Source organism: Rosa rugosa, chromosome 3 (assembly GCF_958449725.1).
Source record: "Rosa rugosa chromosome 3, drRosRugo1.1, whole genome shotgun sequence".
NCBI classification, from domain to species: domain Eukaryota; kingdom Viridiplantae; phylum Streptophyta; class Magnoliopsida; order Rosales; family Rosaceae; genus Rosa; species Rosa rugosa.
In genome coordinates this window covers 7447149-7463905 of record NC_084822.1, presented here as the reverse complement: position 1 = coordinate 7463905, position 16757 = coordinate 7447149, and the positions used below count along the sequence as shown (strand labels likewise).

The 16757-nt window shown below is 36.8% G+C and overlaps 1 protein-coding gene and 1 long non-coding RNA gene across 3 annotated transcripts in view; one reads left to right on the top strand and one right to left on the bottom strand.

Moving 5' to 3' along the window:
• Nucleotides 1-11810, top strand: part of LOC133738496 (uncharacterized) — an 80847-nt gene extending 69037 nt beyond the window's left edge. Inside the window, exons 2-8 of the mRNA XM_062166054.1 lie at nucleotides 6704-6927; nucleotides 7571-7776; nucleotides 8100-8391; nucleotides 9283-9390; nucleotides 10361-10605; nucleotides 10809-10894; nucleotides 11549-11810. Of these exons, the coding sequence (XP_062022038.1) occupies nucleotides 6736-6927; nucleotides 7571-7776; nucleotides 8100-8391; nucleotides 9283-9390; nucleotides 10361-10605; nucleotides 10809-10894; nucleotides 11549-11571 (1152 nt within the window). The 5' untranslated portion in view covers nucleotides 6704-6735 and the 3' untranslated portion in view covers nucleotides 11572-11810. The remainder of the gene's footprint in view (nucleotides 1-6703; nucleotides 6928-7570; nucleotides 7777-8099; nucleotides 8392-9282; nucleotides 9391-10360; nucleotides 10606-10808; nucleotides 10895-11548) is intronic.
• LOC133739424 (uncharacterized) lies at nucleotides 707-5246 on the bottom strand. 2 transcript variants are annotated; one of them, XR_009860614.1, is made up of 7 exons: nucleotides 4541-5246; nucleotides 3881-4185; nucleotides 3592-3785; nucleotides 3390-3483; nucleotides 2965-3128; nucleotides 1485-1544; nucleotides 707-1086 (listed from the first exon to the last, which is right to left on the bottom strand). It is a non-coding gene; the product is annotated as an uncharacterized LOC133739424 (long non-coding RNA). The 2 variants fall into 2 exon arrangements; XR_009860613.1 differs by having other exon boundaries at nucleotides 2965-3044; nucleotides 4541-5242.
• Nucleotides 11811-16757: the final 4947 nt, after the last annotated feature.

Here is a 16757-nt window from a genome sequence, read left to right as displayed (position 1 = left end):
ACCAACATCGATTCTAAAACACAAATCGATGTATAATCGTTATAATCATCATAATCTTATATGTTAACTATATTTAATTCTTCATATTTTCACATTTTATGCTTAATAAAGTATATCTCGAACAATACCTAAGTGAACATTTAAATCGATTACAATTTCAAAAATGATGTCTAATACTCTCGTAGACATCAGTCTCCAAAATTTTTTGTTTATTCGTGTCCATTTTTAAGTGCATCTTGCCGCCTTATTCTCCTGAGAACGATGTATGTGCCTTTAGGTAACATCAGTTAATCTATTAAGAATGATGTTTTATGTTACTAGGAACATCGTTTTTCGTTAGTTGAAACGATGTCTAGTAGTTTTGTAGACATCATTTCTATTTTTCAAAACCGATGTCCTGTATTTCATGGTAAATCGGTTTACTTTATAACAGCTGCTTTGTATGTTGACAGTAGATAACGGTTTGGTGTTTAGATCGATGTCCATTGGTTTTGTGTACATCGATTTTTGGGTGACATTTCGATATGTTCATAATCATGAGACATCAGTCCAATTTTAGGTACTGATTTGTAATCTCTGAATTGACATCGTTTTCTTGGACATTAGTGTTTTGTTTCCCATTTATATACATCAGTTCATATATATAACAATGATGTGCAAATAATTATCTAGCTGCTGGTGGTGGGAAAATATCTAGAAATACATTTTTCATCATCCAAAAATTGGGACTTTCCATTAATTTTCTCATCTTCATTCATGATTCTACATAATTCACAAAATAAAACCCCAAAACCTACAAAGGCTAGCCCATAAACATATTAGCAACCAACTACATCAGTTCTACATACACCAAACTTTCCTTCAAAGCAAAAAACTAGCCTTACTCAAAATCATGTTAGTAGCCAAAAGTCCTACACCAAACTCTGCATATAATCAGCCACTTCAATGCGCACCTCGTCAATTTCAGGTCAAGAGAAGATATACATTCTGCTGTTCCATTGACAAATCATCCATGCACTCAATAAGAAATTCCATATTCCTCTCTATAAATGGGCTAGTTGATAATTGCAGACCATCATAATCACACTGAAACAGCAACACTTGATAAAATAAGTACTCAAATAATCTGAAAATCATGTAGAATTTCCAATAAAAGGATCACATATAAACCTGGATAACAGGTGTTCAACTTCCAACTCCATCATAAATGCACTAATAAGTGCAGAGTATGAAACTTTGATATGTCAAGTTCAAGCAAAATAAACATTTACAAACCCTCACTTTCAAGCAAAATAAACATTCAAAAGAAGACTAGCATTTCTGGTTCTCTTACCAATTTCTGGTTCTTTTACCAATTTCTACCAACAGAACAAACTAAACCAAGACCTATGGCAGCCATCATGATTTAAATGCATGCAAAATCTATATGCAGTAGATAACAGCGTTCATAATAAAATAAAATGAGTTAGTAGCAAAGTACGTACCAAATCAAGGTCTGCCTCATCGACCATTTGAATAGCCTCACTCTTCGACACCACTCCAACCTACCAAGTAAACAATTTCAAGACCTTCATAATGCACTTTCCCCCACAATTTCTCAGCAACTAAATAAGAACAAAAACATTGTTCCTAAAATCAATTTGATCTTAAAGAAACCACTAAAATTATAGGAGATACAGAGCTTCATCACCAACGATAGAGGTTGTCTTCTATAAACACTTCTAATATCTGGTCTAGCGTATAATTAGTTCCAACATAATCATATTCATTGACAAGTTACCTGTTCAAAGATTCCTTTCGGTAAAAAAGTAAAGACGCAGTACTTTGTAGTTGCTAGAGAATTCCCCACGAACAATTAAATGTATACTAATTAAAACTTGATTAATAAAAGAAATAAATAACAAGAGATAGAAAAACCACATAAATATCATTCCTTAACACCCAGAGGCAACTTGGCCCAATAATAAGTACTACCTACATGCCCAAGTCAATGAACCCTGGACCTAAAGTTTGCGTATGATGCACTAACAAGCAGAAAATTCCTTAATAAAGCTTTCAAGAAGACGAAGTATAAGTGGAGCATCATATGATGATAACTTTTTCAGCTCCACAGTAAAAAAGAAAAAGAAAACATAGGAAAGTATGCTGCAATCAATAAGTAAAATTTCTTTACAGATTACTCGAACACGATGCAAAGATGATTTCAAGATTGTGAAAGAATTCTACTCTATTGTTCTTGGAAGTTCAAAACATGGTAGAAAGACAACAGAACAAACAATAAGTGTTCTAAGCCTTTCGAACTGAAGTTAAGTTTCAAGGCATGCTTTGCATGTCTAATCCGACTCACTAAAGATCGAGGACAGAAAAATAAGTGTAAAGGTTCTCAAATCAATTGTTTGCAACAATAAGCTGCAAGTTTGAGAAAATTTCAGAAAACTGGTAACAAGCAAGGAAATTTCACCAACAATTTGTCTTTCAATGATTTCAAGCAAAACTTTCCAGATTTTATCAAGACATGCAAAGCTACTATTTTGCAAAGTTTCATGCTGATAGAAGTTCAAATGGAGGGTCAAACAAGAATCTGAAATTACAGAAAAGCTGGATTCTGCAGAAATCCTGAAACAGTGCAGTAACTTCAAAAAAGCACAAGTATCTCATTTTAACTCCGTTTTTTGTGAAACCAAGCTCAAAATGATCATTGAAGAGTCTACTTTAAGCTGTCAAAAACTGAGAGTAAAACAAGGAGTATAGGTTTTTCAAAAATCATAGAATAGCCCACTGGTTCAGCTTGGGTGTTGTCTTTGAGGCATAACATCAAACACTCGGAGTGCAGTAAAAAAGTACAATTCCAGTCCTATCCATCCTAAAGGGGTTACCAAAGCTGGGTAATTATCAAAAGTGCATTCCACAAGAACCTTGAATAGATTTAAGAACAGGAATTTAACAGGGAGTAGAAGTTCTTACCAAGAGAAAGTAGATTTTTGGTATTGAAGCAAAATAGAGAGAAGCTCAGTGGTTTGAAATCTCAAAGTCCTCCATTTGTTCTGTCATAGTGAAATATGTGAATTAAAGGAGGTGGGGCAATTGATGAATTGAAGAAGAAGAATATCTGAATACAATCACCAAGCCTGCAAATTAAGGCAGATTAACTTACCCAGGAAAGCATTCAACTCTCAAGCTTTCAACTTTCAGATTAACAGCCAATCTCATTGTAAACATAATCGGTAAATCGGCAATAGCACAATATAATGAATATATATATATATATATATATATATATATATATATATATATATATATATATATATATATATATATATATATATATCATCAAGACATCAACAATTCAACATTCAACAACTAGAATTCTAGAAAAAGAAATAACTTACGATTTCAATTTGCATTGCTCTTCATTCAATATTTATGTAGATAGAACATCACTATATAAGGAAGCAATTTTTGAGGCCTCTTCTGCTAGTTTCCCTGAATACATAATGATCATCACATCCATTCAATACTAGATATAACTCAATCAACATAAAAATTACAAGTATGGCCCACCAAAATGGCAATAGTAGAGCTAAAACGAACCAGGTGTGAGAACATTGGCAGGTGAATTCGTGAGCTCTTTCCCAAATATTATTCCAGAAGCAACATCTTGAGCATACTTGAGCTTCTTCTCAAGTTCAGGCCAGTTCCAAGACCAAGAATGTCCACAGACTTGAGAGCTGATTTCTTTGACTCAGATTTATACCTATTGTCTTCATATATACCCAAAACAGCTCCTACAACAAGTCGAGCAATTCCACACTGTTTATAACAACTATCACCATAACTTGAACAGTTGAACCTAGAATAAAAAATTTCTCTATCAAAGTACCAGATGCTATCGCAGAAGCTTTGCAAGATTTCGCAGAAAGCCCCTCCGAGGAAGCAAGCACAATAGCAATATCACTTGCTTGAGCAGTCTTTGCCGCTGCTGCAGCAGCCTCCCCAAGACCCTTAAAAGCTTCTGTAGACGAAGCAAATTGTCCAAGCCCAAACAAGCCAACCCTCTTCGAGCCAAGACCAGGAAGCCTAACAACCGTTGACTGGCCAGACTTTGGTGTGAAGTCCTCCTCAGACAGACCTCAGCCAACACCCCACCCAATCCGTTACATCAATCTCTTTCGTCGCGAAAGTGAGCTTCATAAATCACAATCAAATCAATATATCACACAACGAAATCCAGTTACAATCAAATCAAATCGCTCACATATTATGTATAGCTTCAATTCCACAAAATTCAATCACATAAACACAAAAATCGAATTACCACATCAAAATAGATCGATCCTTTACATATATAAAGCTCAAGATCAATCAAACAACTAATAAGAACAATCATGAACAGCTACGAAGAGTTCTAGATCAAATTTTTATTTTCCCAAAATTAACACCAAAAACTAATCCAGATAACAAAATCTCTATACAAATAACACATGCATGCCAAGCAATTTTAGAATTCCAAATATTTCAGCGAAACGGAGCAGAGCAAAACCTTTGGGGCTTCAAAGACCGGAGAAATCTGAGTGAGGCCCAGAGTGGCGCGAGCAATTGTGTGAGCCATGTGCTTCTTCCCTCTCAAGGGCGAGACTGCAAAACAAAGTCACAGACTCGGCGCGTGCCTTAGTTTTGTTAAAAACGAAGAAGAATATGAAGGTCAAGAAGATAAAGTGACTGCGATAAAGGAAGAAGCCAATGACACGACACTGGCTACCATTGGAGTCCCATCGGTGAGGTAGTCGCCTGGAGTGTTCGGGATGATGTGGAAGAAGAGATCGAGGCAGAGGTTGCCGGTGGAGAGAAACATGGCAGAGTCGTTCTCCGTCAGGCCCATTAGGAGGTCATGCTTGGTTCCGACGTCGTTGAAATTCGCCACCATCAGGTCCACGAAGGGTTCGCCGGTGGTGGGTTTGGATTTGGGTTAGGGTGGCGGCGGAGCGGTGGTGGTGGGTGAGGGTTTGTGGAACTCCGGAGGACCGAGAATACTGGGAGGAGCCATGGCTCGATTTGTGTGAGCTAGCTACCTGTGAAACTAGAGAGGGAGAGAGAGGGAGTAGGGTTTGGAAGGAGTGAGAGTTAGTAATTAGGGTTCGAAAGTTTCAGAGAAAGGGAAAAAAGTTTAAGTGTTGGAGGGAATGAAAGTTTAGTCCCCCCGCGTTTCTAAAATTTTTAACTTAGTCCCTCCGCATTTTTTTCAAAATTTTTGAACGAAAGCATACACATCGGTTAATTTAACGACCGATGTTTATAATCACAATAGAAATCGATATTTCATAAGCCAATGTTTATACGCTTTTTTTACATCGCGTGCAATTCCAACCGATTTAATAGTGGTGATGTAAATGAACAGATTTCTAGTAGTGTCATGATATTGCCAAACCCTTCTTGCTGACAAAAACCCTAAAACTGGCACCAGGTGTTTTGAAGAAATCTCATATTTTCGAGAATCTGATGGGGCGTTGCCGGGATTGCCATCTTATTTTTCATGAGCAGGGCTTATGCCCCTTTGTAGGTAGAAAAGCCGAGCAAAACTCTGATCCAAAGGGGGTGGAAAGCCGTGTGGAATTGCCTAGTTCTTTTGCAGGTTTTGCACAGTGCAACTTCACAGGAAGAGCATTTCAATTCTAGGGCATTCAGACGCCCATTCTGCCCCTCATTGCAAGAAACTTTTTTGGCCCAAATTCCTCATCCAAGATGCGAAAGCGAATGGTCATTTGTAATGCAAACCTGCAGGCACCTACTAATGCAGACAAGCAGCTTGCCTTAGTCCCAGGTGCAGAACAGTCGCCATTGAAAGAGGGAGGCATGGTTCTCCTTTTGCCTCTCCAAAGAAGATGAAACTCATGCTAGGAGACCTAGCTGTGGGCAATACTGGCTCACCGGCACCACCAAAGAAAGTGAAATTGCTTGTAGCTCCAGTCAAGTTCTTAGCAAAGTCGCTGGGTTTAGTTGAGATACTGGGAAGAATGCTTGTTCCAATAGAGGTAATGCTACATAGGGGAGTCGCCCAAAATGACTCCAATATGAAGAAGAAACGGGGAAAGCCATTGGGGTCCAAGAACAAGAACCCTTCAAAATCGAAGAACAAAGTCTCTGTTGAAGATGTGCTATCTTATCTTCACTCGGGGAAGCCTGCTAACCATGACATGAAGGGCAAGGAAAAGATTTAATTTTCTACTCTTTTAGCCTATTACTATGCTTGCTTTCATAGTTGAATAGGCTCGCTGTAATAAGTGAGCATGATATGTCGAATGAATGGTCCTAGCCTATGTATCACCGCGATGTTTTCTTGCATCACAACTTCTTGACTATCTGTACATGGTAGCGGAAAGATATGTAATGGTCATCCTGGCCTTACTCATTTTAATGAAATCACTATAACTATTTGTCAAAAAAAAAAGAAAAAAAAAAGAGCAACACTTCTAATAATAAGTAGAGAAAATAGGGTCATTACTTTTAGTACGTGGGGTGTAAAATACCTCGAAATACAGGCAATATACACATTTTAACCGTATAACAGCCAATATGACGGGTCGACCCGAAGACCCGCTGTAGTTTCCGCTGCGGAGACGAATTGTGGTTGGTGTTTACATAGAGTTTAAGACCAAAACAGAGAGAAAGGGTTTCGGCAGAGGAAGAAGAAAAAGAGAAGAGAGAGAGAGAGAGAGAAAGGGTCCAGTGGCTATTTCCATGGCCACTCTCCGCTCCTTCATCTCCTCCTCTTCTTCTCTTCCTCTACTCCCTCCTCCTCTGCTTCGCTTTTCTCCTCCTCCTCCTCCTATCTTCCGCCACGTCGCTACCCCTAGAAGATTCTCGCGCCTGGTTCTCGCTTCTTCGGCTTCTCCTTTCGACGATCTCAGACGTCCGATTCAATCCTCCAAGGTCAGCTACGAACTCTCTCTCTCTCTCTCCTTTGCCAATTCAATTCCAATCTGAAGTTTGTGAATTATGTTTGTTAAATTAGGGTTCAGTTGTGGAGTTCAGAGCTGCAATTAACTTGATTTTCAATATGATTAAGCTAGAATTATAATAGAAGAGATGGAAAATTGTGAATGTTGAACTGAATTGGGAGCGAGGAATGAGTAATTAGCTTATGCCATGCATTGAAAGTCTAATGTTTTACTTTCAGGGAATTATGTTTGTTGAATTAGGGTTCAGTCGTGGAGTTGAGCTGCAATTACCTTGAGTTTCGATATGGTTTAGCTGGAATTATGATACAAGAGGTGGAAAATTGTAAATGTAGAACTGAATTGGGAGTGAGTTCAAAGCCTTGTATCATATGGTATGAGTAATAAGCTTATGGCATGCATATAAAGCCTTATGTTTTACAATCAGGGAAGTTAATGCAGCTTAGGATGCTAATGAATTTGTTTAGTTAAGAAGAAATATCAAACACTCTTTGATGTATCTTGGTGGTTTTGTTGGGGAAAACTAGTTTTGAATTTGTCAATGACATTCCTGTAATGACATGCCCTAGAAATGTTGTTATTAATCAATAAATATGTTATATTTTTCTTTATTGTAGAAATCGGTTCTCTCAAATTTGATTCAAGAGATAGAGCCCTTGAACGTGAGCCTGATTCAAAAGGATGTTCCACCTACGACTGTGGATGCTATGAAAAGAACTATTTCGGGCATGTTGGGCTTACTTCCATCTGATCAGTTTCAAGTTGTTATTGAGGCTTTATGGGAACCACTCTCCAAGTTGTTGGTTTCTTCGATGATGACTGGGTATGCTAATTGTTTATATCAAAAGCAACAATTTAGCTATGTTTAATCATTTTTGTTTTGTGTCTTGCGAGAGAGAACTCTATTACTCTGTCGTGGTTCTTTCAAAAAACTCCTCCTTGTTTTCCTCTATTGAAGCCTTTATTTAGTTTGTCCCACTCCATAATCAATTCTAGTTTGATGTTAGTATTCATTTTATGCAACGCAGATTATGATCTAGTTTAAGATGACATACTTTATTTTAAGTAAAGTTTGTTTGTTTGTCAACTAATAAAAAATTCTGGAGGTGGACTTGACATTGTATGGATTTGTTCCTTTTATCACAGATATACTCTAAGGAATGCTGAATATAGACTTTGCTTAGAACGAAACTTTGATATATCTGAAGAAAATCTTGAAAAGCAAACATCAGAAGATTCTAAAGTTGATTTACAAGGGATGCTGCTTGAAAGTGCAAATATAATCAAATTTCATGCAAAAGACGAGTTTTCACCTAAGGCTGGAGAAGTCATGGAAGACCCATTGGAGAATCTTGATATTCAAGGCCTCGGTGAAGTATCACCTGAGGTTCAACAATATATTCTTCATTTGCAGGCTCATTTGTCTTCTGCCAAAAAGGTATTCAATAGTAATCTTCCGTGGAGTTAATCATATGAGTTTGTTAGATGTCATGATTTATCAATGTTTTACACAATTTTATGCTAAAGCAACTCAAGTAATGTTTTGTTATATCTCATGCTTAATTCTGGATATAACTAAGTGATAGGCCCTTGTTAGAGGCACCAAAGGACAATTTTAGAAAGAAAGTGTTATCTATGATCCATCAAGATTCCTCTTTAGGCCTCAGCAAAGTTGCATTTAGAGATTATATTTGTTTACTGATTCTAGTGGCTGGGTTAAGAACTTTTCTTGTATGTAATTGTTTGAACAAGTCATTGCTTAGTTGCTAACGCTTTAAGATGCCAGTCCATTTATGTTTCATGGACGTAGTTAGGTTGTTGGTTGTGATTAGATATCTAAGTATTGGGCTCGTTTTCGCCATATTGGAGATTGGAGTGCCTGATAGACCTGGCCTACTGATGTCATGCCATGTCATCGGTAGTGCATCAGGGTGAAATGAAGGGATTTGGTAACAAGAAGAGTCAATATATTGTCTTTCATGTCAGCCTCAAATTTGTACCATAGAACCATAACGTAACTATTTCTTTCAAAATTTTCACCCTCAAATTGGTTTTCATAACACGAGTCATCATGTTGTCTTTTGTGTCCCTGGCCTACCCAAAAGGTCTATTGATTTGTAATGATTGAGTTTTGGAAACCTCTAGTCTTGGGATTTGGGTTTTATTTGCAGATATCAGAGAAAAATAAATCATCACAGCATGTTTTATTTTTCTTTTCTATCCCCATGTTAAGGTTGGCATTGATTGACATCTTCTCCATTTCTTTCAACAACTGATAAATTATTTGTGTTTAGAAGAATTCTCAAATCTCTTTTTTGTTTTCTTGAAGGAACTCCACGATGTCAAAAGGAAAAGTGCTGCTCTTCAAATGCAACAGTTTGTTGGGGAAGAAAAGAATGATTTACTGGACTATTTAAGATCACTACAGCCCGAAAAGGTTTCTATCAATTTGTGCAACATACAATAGTTAATTTTCTTTATGTTTTCCTAATTTGGTCTTTGCATATAATCATATGCGAGTGATAGATACAATTACAACAAGCGTTATATTAAGTGTGATGATTATTAGGTCTTTTACTGCTAGTTATTTTACCATCAGTACCATCCTGCAATGTATAGCTTGTTATGTCTTTAAAGCCTGATGAGGACACACCATCTGGGAGTGGTTATGTTGTGAAATGAACCTTTTGCTCTAGGGATTTTTCATACAACCTCTATATCAATGATGTTTCGTTTTCCTTGCAAACCCCCCTTCTTGATAGGATGACATAAGAAAAATGAAATTGTGACAGTTGGTCTAACTTTCCTCTTCTTATCCTCTATACATCCAAATTGGTATTGATGCTGTGTTTCTTCCTTTTCCTGTCGAGATTATAGAAATTTAAGGTTGGTAGCAGTTTCTAATATCTTCATTTGATTTAACTGGGGAAAAAGACAGCTTTGAACTGAGGTTATGTTATTGGCATATTGAGTCTCAGATAACTCTAACAGCGTGAAATAGTTTGTCTCCTTTTCCACGGAATGATTTTTCATCATGCTTTAAACTCTCTGAGTAGTCCATGAATGCAATCCTTGACTCCCCCCATGTTTCAAAATAATAAATATGTAACATGTCTGTCTAATTCATGTCCATGGATGTATAGGGATGAGGTGTGGCTTTTGGTTAACTTTCGGACTCACTTGGAAATTATCAGGTTACAGTTACATTGATATCTCTAATTTTTAGTACTGCACTTGATAATTGTTACCAAATTTCTTCATCCGTGCATTCTATTTACTATAGTTGTGCTCTAACCTTGGGGGTATGGGTGGCTAACAATGTATCAAATTTAGCTTCTTTTAGTGCACAGTTATCTATATGAACAGCTTTTGATTGCAATTTGATGATTTATTAACTCTATAAACAGGTAGCTGAGCTATCAGAACCAACATCCCCTGAACTTAAAGAAATAATCCACTCTGTTGTCCATGGTCTACTTGCAACCCTTTCTCCAAAGATGCATTCTAAGGCGCCTCCTTTATCTGAGAACACCTCAGCTGGAGCAATAAATGTTGGAAGTGAAGATTGTGCTGAACTAGTTGAAAACACATCACTTCAATTTCAGCCGCTTATTCTATTAACGCGGGACTACCTAGCACGCCTCCTCTTCTGGTAGGGCGGCTCCTTTTTATTTAGTTTCATTTTGCTTCCCGATTTCATTTCTTTTCTTTTGGGTGCTTGGTTGTGTAGAAAATTACCTTCTTTTCTGTGCATGAGTAGGTTTTTTTCTCCAAGGGAAATTATTATTATCAGTGATTATTCTTCTCTTTTCTATCATCGGTGTCCATTTTTAGTAATCCACTCTCTTTCTCAAGGTGCATGCTGTTAGGACACTACCTTAAGGGTCTCGAGTATCGAATGGAGCTAACCGAACTTCTTGCCCTGACAAGCGATCCTGAAGGTGATACCCCTGATGGGCAACAAATTGCCTAAATGTTTGTCTCCCTTCTTGCATTTGTACATAAATGTGTTGATAGCATACAAAATTTGTTTCTATATTATGAAAGACACTGAAGAGCGAAAGTGGTATATTTATGCCAAAACTGTACATCTTACTTTATTTACTGTACCACCTTTATCGGTAATAATCTCTTTGTTCGAGTTTTTTTGATGAAGAAAAATTACAAAGCAAACCCTGTAAACCAATGAAGGAGATGAGATTATGCTTTACCAATTGATTCAATAAAAAGGACGTTGAACATTCAAGGATATAATCGACCTGAGACCCTTTCCAATTCCCCTAAATCGGAACATTATGATTGACGTATTGATCTCCTACTGCAATTGGAGAACTGGCATTCAAGTATGGTACATGTTATCCATATATAGATGCCAGCACAGTACTCCACTTGCATTTCATAAAATGGGTTTTGGTAAACGAGATAATCTGAATATGTAAATTTACAGTACTAATTGTGTAGTATTGCACTATTGAGTGATCGTATGCAGCAAAACAAGCTTCATTACATTGCTGTAGAGTAGAATATGTGGTTTTGGGAGTAGCCCACATATGCAAAACAGAGGTAATGACTAATGGGACTGTTAATGGAAACAGGTTTTCAGAGAGCATCAATATAAGTCAGCTTGCTGATGATCAAAGGTTCAAGCATCATGGCGTGTGCCGTATAAGCTTGCTCAACAAGGAGATCTCAACAGAGCATAATGGAGAGCCCCAGAAAGTACAAAGCTCCTCAACATAGTATCTCTTACAAAGTTTCAATCCTCTAATTTTGTTATCCCAAAAGCATACTTGCATTTTATATTTCTGATAGCGTAGCTGATGCATGCAATAACATTATAAGCCACAGAAAGAAACTATGTTTTCTCGGGTAATAACAATATAAGCCAACAGAATAGTTACCTGCAAGCTCCAATTATCTGAAAATTCACTAACAAGCATACCAGAGAGTAGAGACTAATAGACTGAAGCATAGAGCCAATGTTTGGTACTTCTCGGAGTGTGTCACTTCCCTAAGCCCACAATTATTTTAGTCAGTGACGTGATTACAGGTTTGAAGCTTCCAAAAGGGTGGCGTGAGAAATTTCTGATCCAAGTGCAATTTCTTCAAAATTGTCATTGTGCAGTTCTCCACGAGAATGGGGGGAATATGTGAGCCACAGGGATTAACTGATGTTGGCATAACAAGCTTCCATCACGCAATACAGATTAAGCAAAATTTCAAATTTATTAAGGAATATGATGGTGATATTTGGTGAGAGGATTGATTTATTATATGGGAGGGCCATCCAATAGATCCTTGGCGTATATAGTTTACTAAATCCTAATACTGCAACTTTTGGCAGACAGTTCATTTTGATAACCAAGGAGTGTTACCTAAACTTTTCACGCAAAAACTCTTACTTTAAGAGCTGGGGTTCTCCTAGCCATTCAACATGGATTATAGCAGGTGGAATTTGAAAGTGACAATGCCATGTTGGTAGCAGTGGTACAAAGAGCTGAAAGTGTCTTTCGGTTTCCTAGAAATTTTTGTGATAGGAACTAATACTTATCACTTTTGACCATCTGAACACATTCATCTCATCTCTGCAAAATCTGATAGCACCTGCAATTTTGCTTCATGATGATGTGACAAAAATTAGGACCTAACTACCTAAGAAGCTGTTACTAGTCCAGTCAGGTGAGATCATGGATTCCAAGTTGATTTGATTTCATTTTCTTGTCTCTCTCTCTCTCTCTCTCTCTCTCTTATTTGGAGCTAGCAATTGAAAGCCTAATTGAACTTGTAAAATTTAGTTTAGAATATCTTGAAAGGGGTGTAGAAACTTGTCTTAAGAAGTACAGACAGAAGTATCATGCCTGATGTTATCTGTGGCAAGGTTCAGTTTCTGCACAAAGTCAATATACTAAGTAACACCAAGATAGGGCAGCCTAAACCTAATCTAGGCAGGCTGTATTGGTTATCAATATACACTGTCTACCAGAAGTTTCAGTATTAGAAAAGCCAAGGATTCATGAATGGCCCCTCTAATGTAATAAATCAATTCTCTCACAAGCACTCAAAATATCACCATCATTTTTCTTAATAAATTACAAATTTTGCTTCATCTCCGTATTGCATAATGAAACTTGATGCACCAACATCATTCCTCCTTAACTAACTTATGTAAACCACCTGGTGCTACTACCTTCATTCTATGAGAGACAAGTATATAGCTTATTTGAAACTTTTTATTTTTTACAATCTTTTAATTGCACCTTTCAACCCAGAGAATGAGGAAAAGTATCAATTATGAATGAAGGCAGAAATTCGCCCCCTAAGGACACACCTTTTGAATAACTTTACATGGGTTACTCCCCCTTCCGTAATGTAAATTTGGGAAAATGATAATATGCAGATGATATGAACTTAGAAAAATGACGAGCTTTTTTTCAGAGAAAAAAAATAAAATTCAATCAATGTATGTATTTACCATATGACAAACATCATGTAGCAGTGCTCTACTATATTCAAGACCCGAAAATCATGCGTACCTGAAGCAACCAAAACATTAAAAGGCTTAGACGAACCAACAGCAATAATAGACTATTATTCAACCAGTACCTGTTTTCAAATGCCAAGGCAGTCATCTTCATTTCAGCTGAAGCCTTCCATTCATTCTGACTTAGCATCAAGCCAAACTACTAGTGATTTAGAAAGATAAATTTCAGTGTAAGAGACCACCAAGAGTCTAAGATAGTGCCATGATGCCTTACGGAGAAATGAACTGGCCTATTAAGAGGATAAATAAGTTGTCATGAACTAGCCATGATGTCAACTGTCAAATTCATGTTCTTTACACAAGATAGTAATGAAATATCTATGAAACAATTCATGGAAATGGCCTACATCTGAACTTAAAAAAAAAATTGTAATTTGTCAGCTTCAACTAGGCAGTGACAACAAAATTTTAATATCCAAGCCTGATTATACTTGGAACACTGCAGAAGTCAACACTAGAAAATGTTTGGGCACAATAAGGAGGCTGCGGGTATAGAAACTAAATATAGGTTCAGACAAGATATTAATCGTAGGATAGCTTACAAATAACTCTGTACACAAATCTCAGGGCGCATCCAGTTACATCTGTTGGACTAGAGACCATGATGGTAACACAAAACATGAGCCTAGCTATCATGAACATTAATTTTTCTGGTCCAATTATAATAATATAAGAGTATCACATTGGTTCTCACTATTCTCTAAACCAAAGCTCCAAAACGAAATCAAGTCGTCAATTGTATTTGTGGCAGCACCTATGATGATAATACCTTAGGAAAACAAGTTTTACCTGTCATGAGAAGCATCTCCACTCTAAGGCAATATAACTTTGATGGGAGGAAGAAATTTCCAAAAGGGCAGGGCGAGAAAATTCCCATCCAAGTGCAATTTCTTCCAAATTGTCAATATACATATCTCCGCGAGAATGGGAGGAAGAAATTCTCTCTTAAGACAAGTTTCTACACCCCTTTCAAGAACTTCAAACCTAAATTTTACAAGTTTAATTAGGCTTTCAATTGCTAGCTTCAAATAAGAGAGAGAGAGAGAGAGAGAGAGAGAGAGAGAGAGAGATAAGAAAATCAAATCAACTTGGAAACCACGATCTCATCTGACCAGACTAGTTACAGCTTCTTAGATAGTTAGGTCCTAATTTTGTCACATCATCATGAAACACAATCGTTTAAATGCAGGTGCTATCAGATTGTGTAGAGACGAATTGAATGTATTCAGATGGTCAAAACTCAAAAGTGATAAGTATTGGTTCATATCACAAAAATTTCTAGGAAACCGGTAAATGAAAAGCAAATGAAATTAAGTTAATCTATTTAAGGATATCAAGAAAATTCCTAAGGATTTCCCACAACCTAGAAATTATACCTGTGTCTGGTTTTATATATATGTGGTAGGGAAACAGAAGTAGTAAGCAGATAAGCTATCTATATTGCTATGAAATATATGGATAACTGGCGTCGCATGCAAATTATTTGAAACTGGACACAAATGATAACATTTCAATGCTCCAGAAAAAGAAAAAAAATTACTTAGTAAAAAGGAAGTCTGCCCAAGAAACAGAAAAAGAAGAAGAAGAAGACACGTTCACCTGAACATTTTAACACAACTGATGCATATTGGGCCATTGGCACATTTAAGAAAGACTGAAAATCTTGATAGAAAGTAAAAAACTTCCAAAGCAAGAAAACAAGTGAGTCGATACGCACACTGGTAGCCAACCAGGTGAAGTGTTTGGAGATCAAATGCCAGGTCACCCAGCACAAAAGAAGTACAAAACATATCTTCCAAAGAAAAATTGCTATGCCAACATCAGTTAATCCCTTTGAGGGTTAGGTACTGCAAGAAGACAGAAAACTGATCGAGATATATTGTGTGATATGCCATATGATCTGTGAAGTGGACTTTACAGAACATTTGGCAGTCTCCTAATCTAGGCAGACAACATTGGTTATCAAAACGAACTGTCTGCCAAAAGTTGCAGTATTAGGATGTAAGAAACTGCATACTCCAAGGATCTATTAGATGATCCTCTAATAAGAAATCAATCCTCTCACAAGCACGTAGAATAGCTCCATCTTTTTTCTCAATGAATTTGAAATTTTGCTTAATCTCTATATTGCGCGATGGAAGCTTGTTATGCCAACATCATTTAATCCCTATGGCTCGCATATATTGTGTGAAGAAGGAAGCACAATCATCACTGATGTTATCTGTGGCAAGCTTCAAGGTTCACTTTCTGCACAAAGTCAAAATACTAATTAACACCAAGATTGGGCAGCCTAACTCTAATCTAGGCAGGCTGCATTGGTTATCACTTATCAACATATACTCTCTGCCAAAAGTTTCAGTATTAGGAAACTTTTGGCATATGAAACTTGATGTTATAAATTAATCCTCTCACAAGCTCAGAATATCACTATCCTCTTTCTTAATACATTACAAGTTGCTTCATCTCTTATATGAAACTTGATGCACCGACATAACTGTAAAGCACCTGGTATTGCTGCCTTCATTCTCTTAGAGATAAGTATATATCCTTATTTGTAAACTTTTTCTTCTTCTTAAATTTGTACAATCTTTTAATTTCACCTGTCAATCCAGAAAATGAGAAAAAGTATCAATTATGAATGGAGGTATAAATTCGCCCCCTAAGGTTTGAATAACTTTACATGGCTTATCCCCCCTTCCGTAATGTATATTTGGGAAAATGATAATATGCAGATGATATGAACATAGAATAATGACAAGAGCTTTTTTTTTTTTCTCTGAAAAAACAATCCAATCAATGTATGTAATTATGCTATGACAAAAATTAACTAGCAGTGCTCTACTATATACAAGACCCAAAAATCATGCATACCTGCAGCAAACCAAAACTGCAAAAGGCTTAGATGAACCTGTTCAACAACAGTAATAGTCTATTATTCAACTTGTGCCTGTTTTCAAATGCCAATGCAGTCATCTTCATTTCAGCTGAAGCCTTCCATTCATTCTGACTTGGCATCAAGCCAAACTAATAGTGATTTAGAAAGATACATCTCTGTGTAAGAGACCACCAAGAGTCTAAGATAGTGCCATGATGTCTTATAGAGAAATGAACTGGCCTATTAAGAGGATAAATAAGTTGTCATAAACTAGCCATGATGTCAAGTTGTCAACTGTCAAATTCATGTTCTTTACACAAGATAGTAATGAGTTGAATGATATATATATCTATGAAACAATTCATGGAAATGGCCTACATCTGAACTA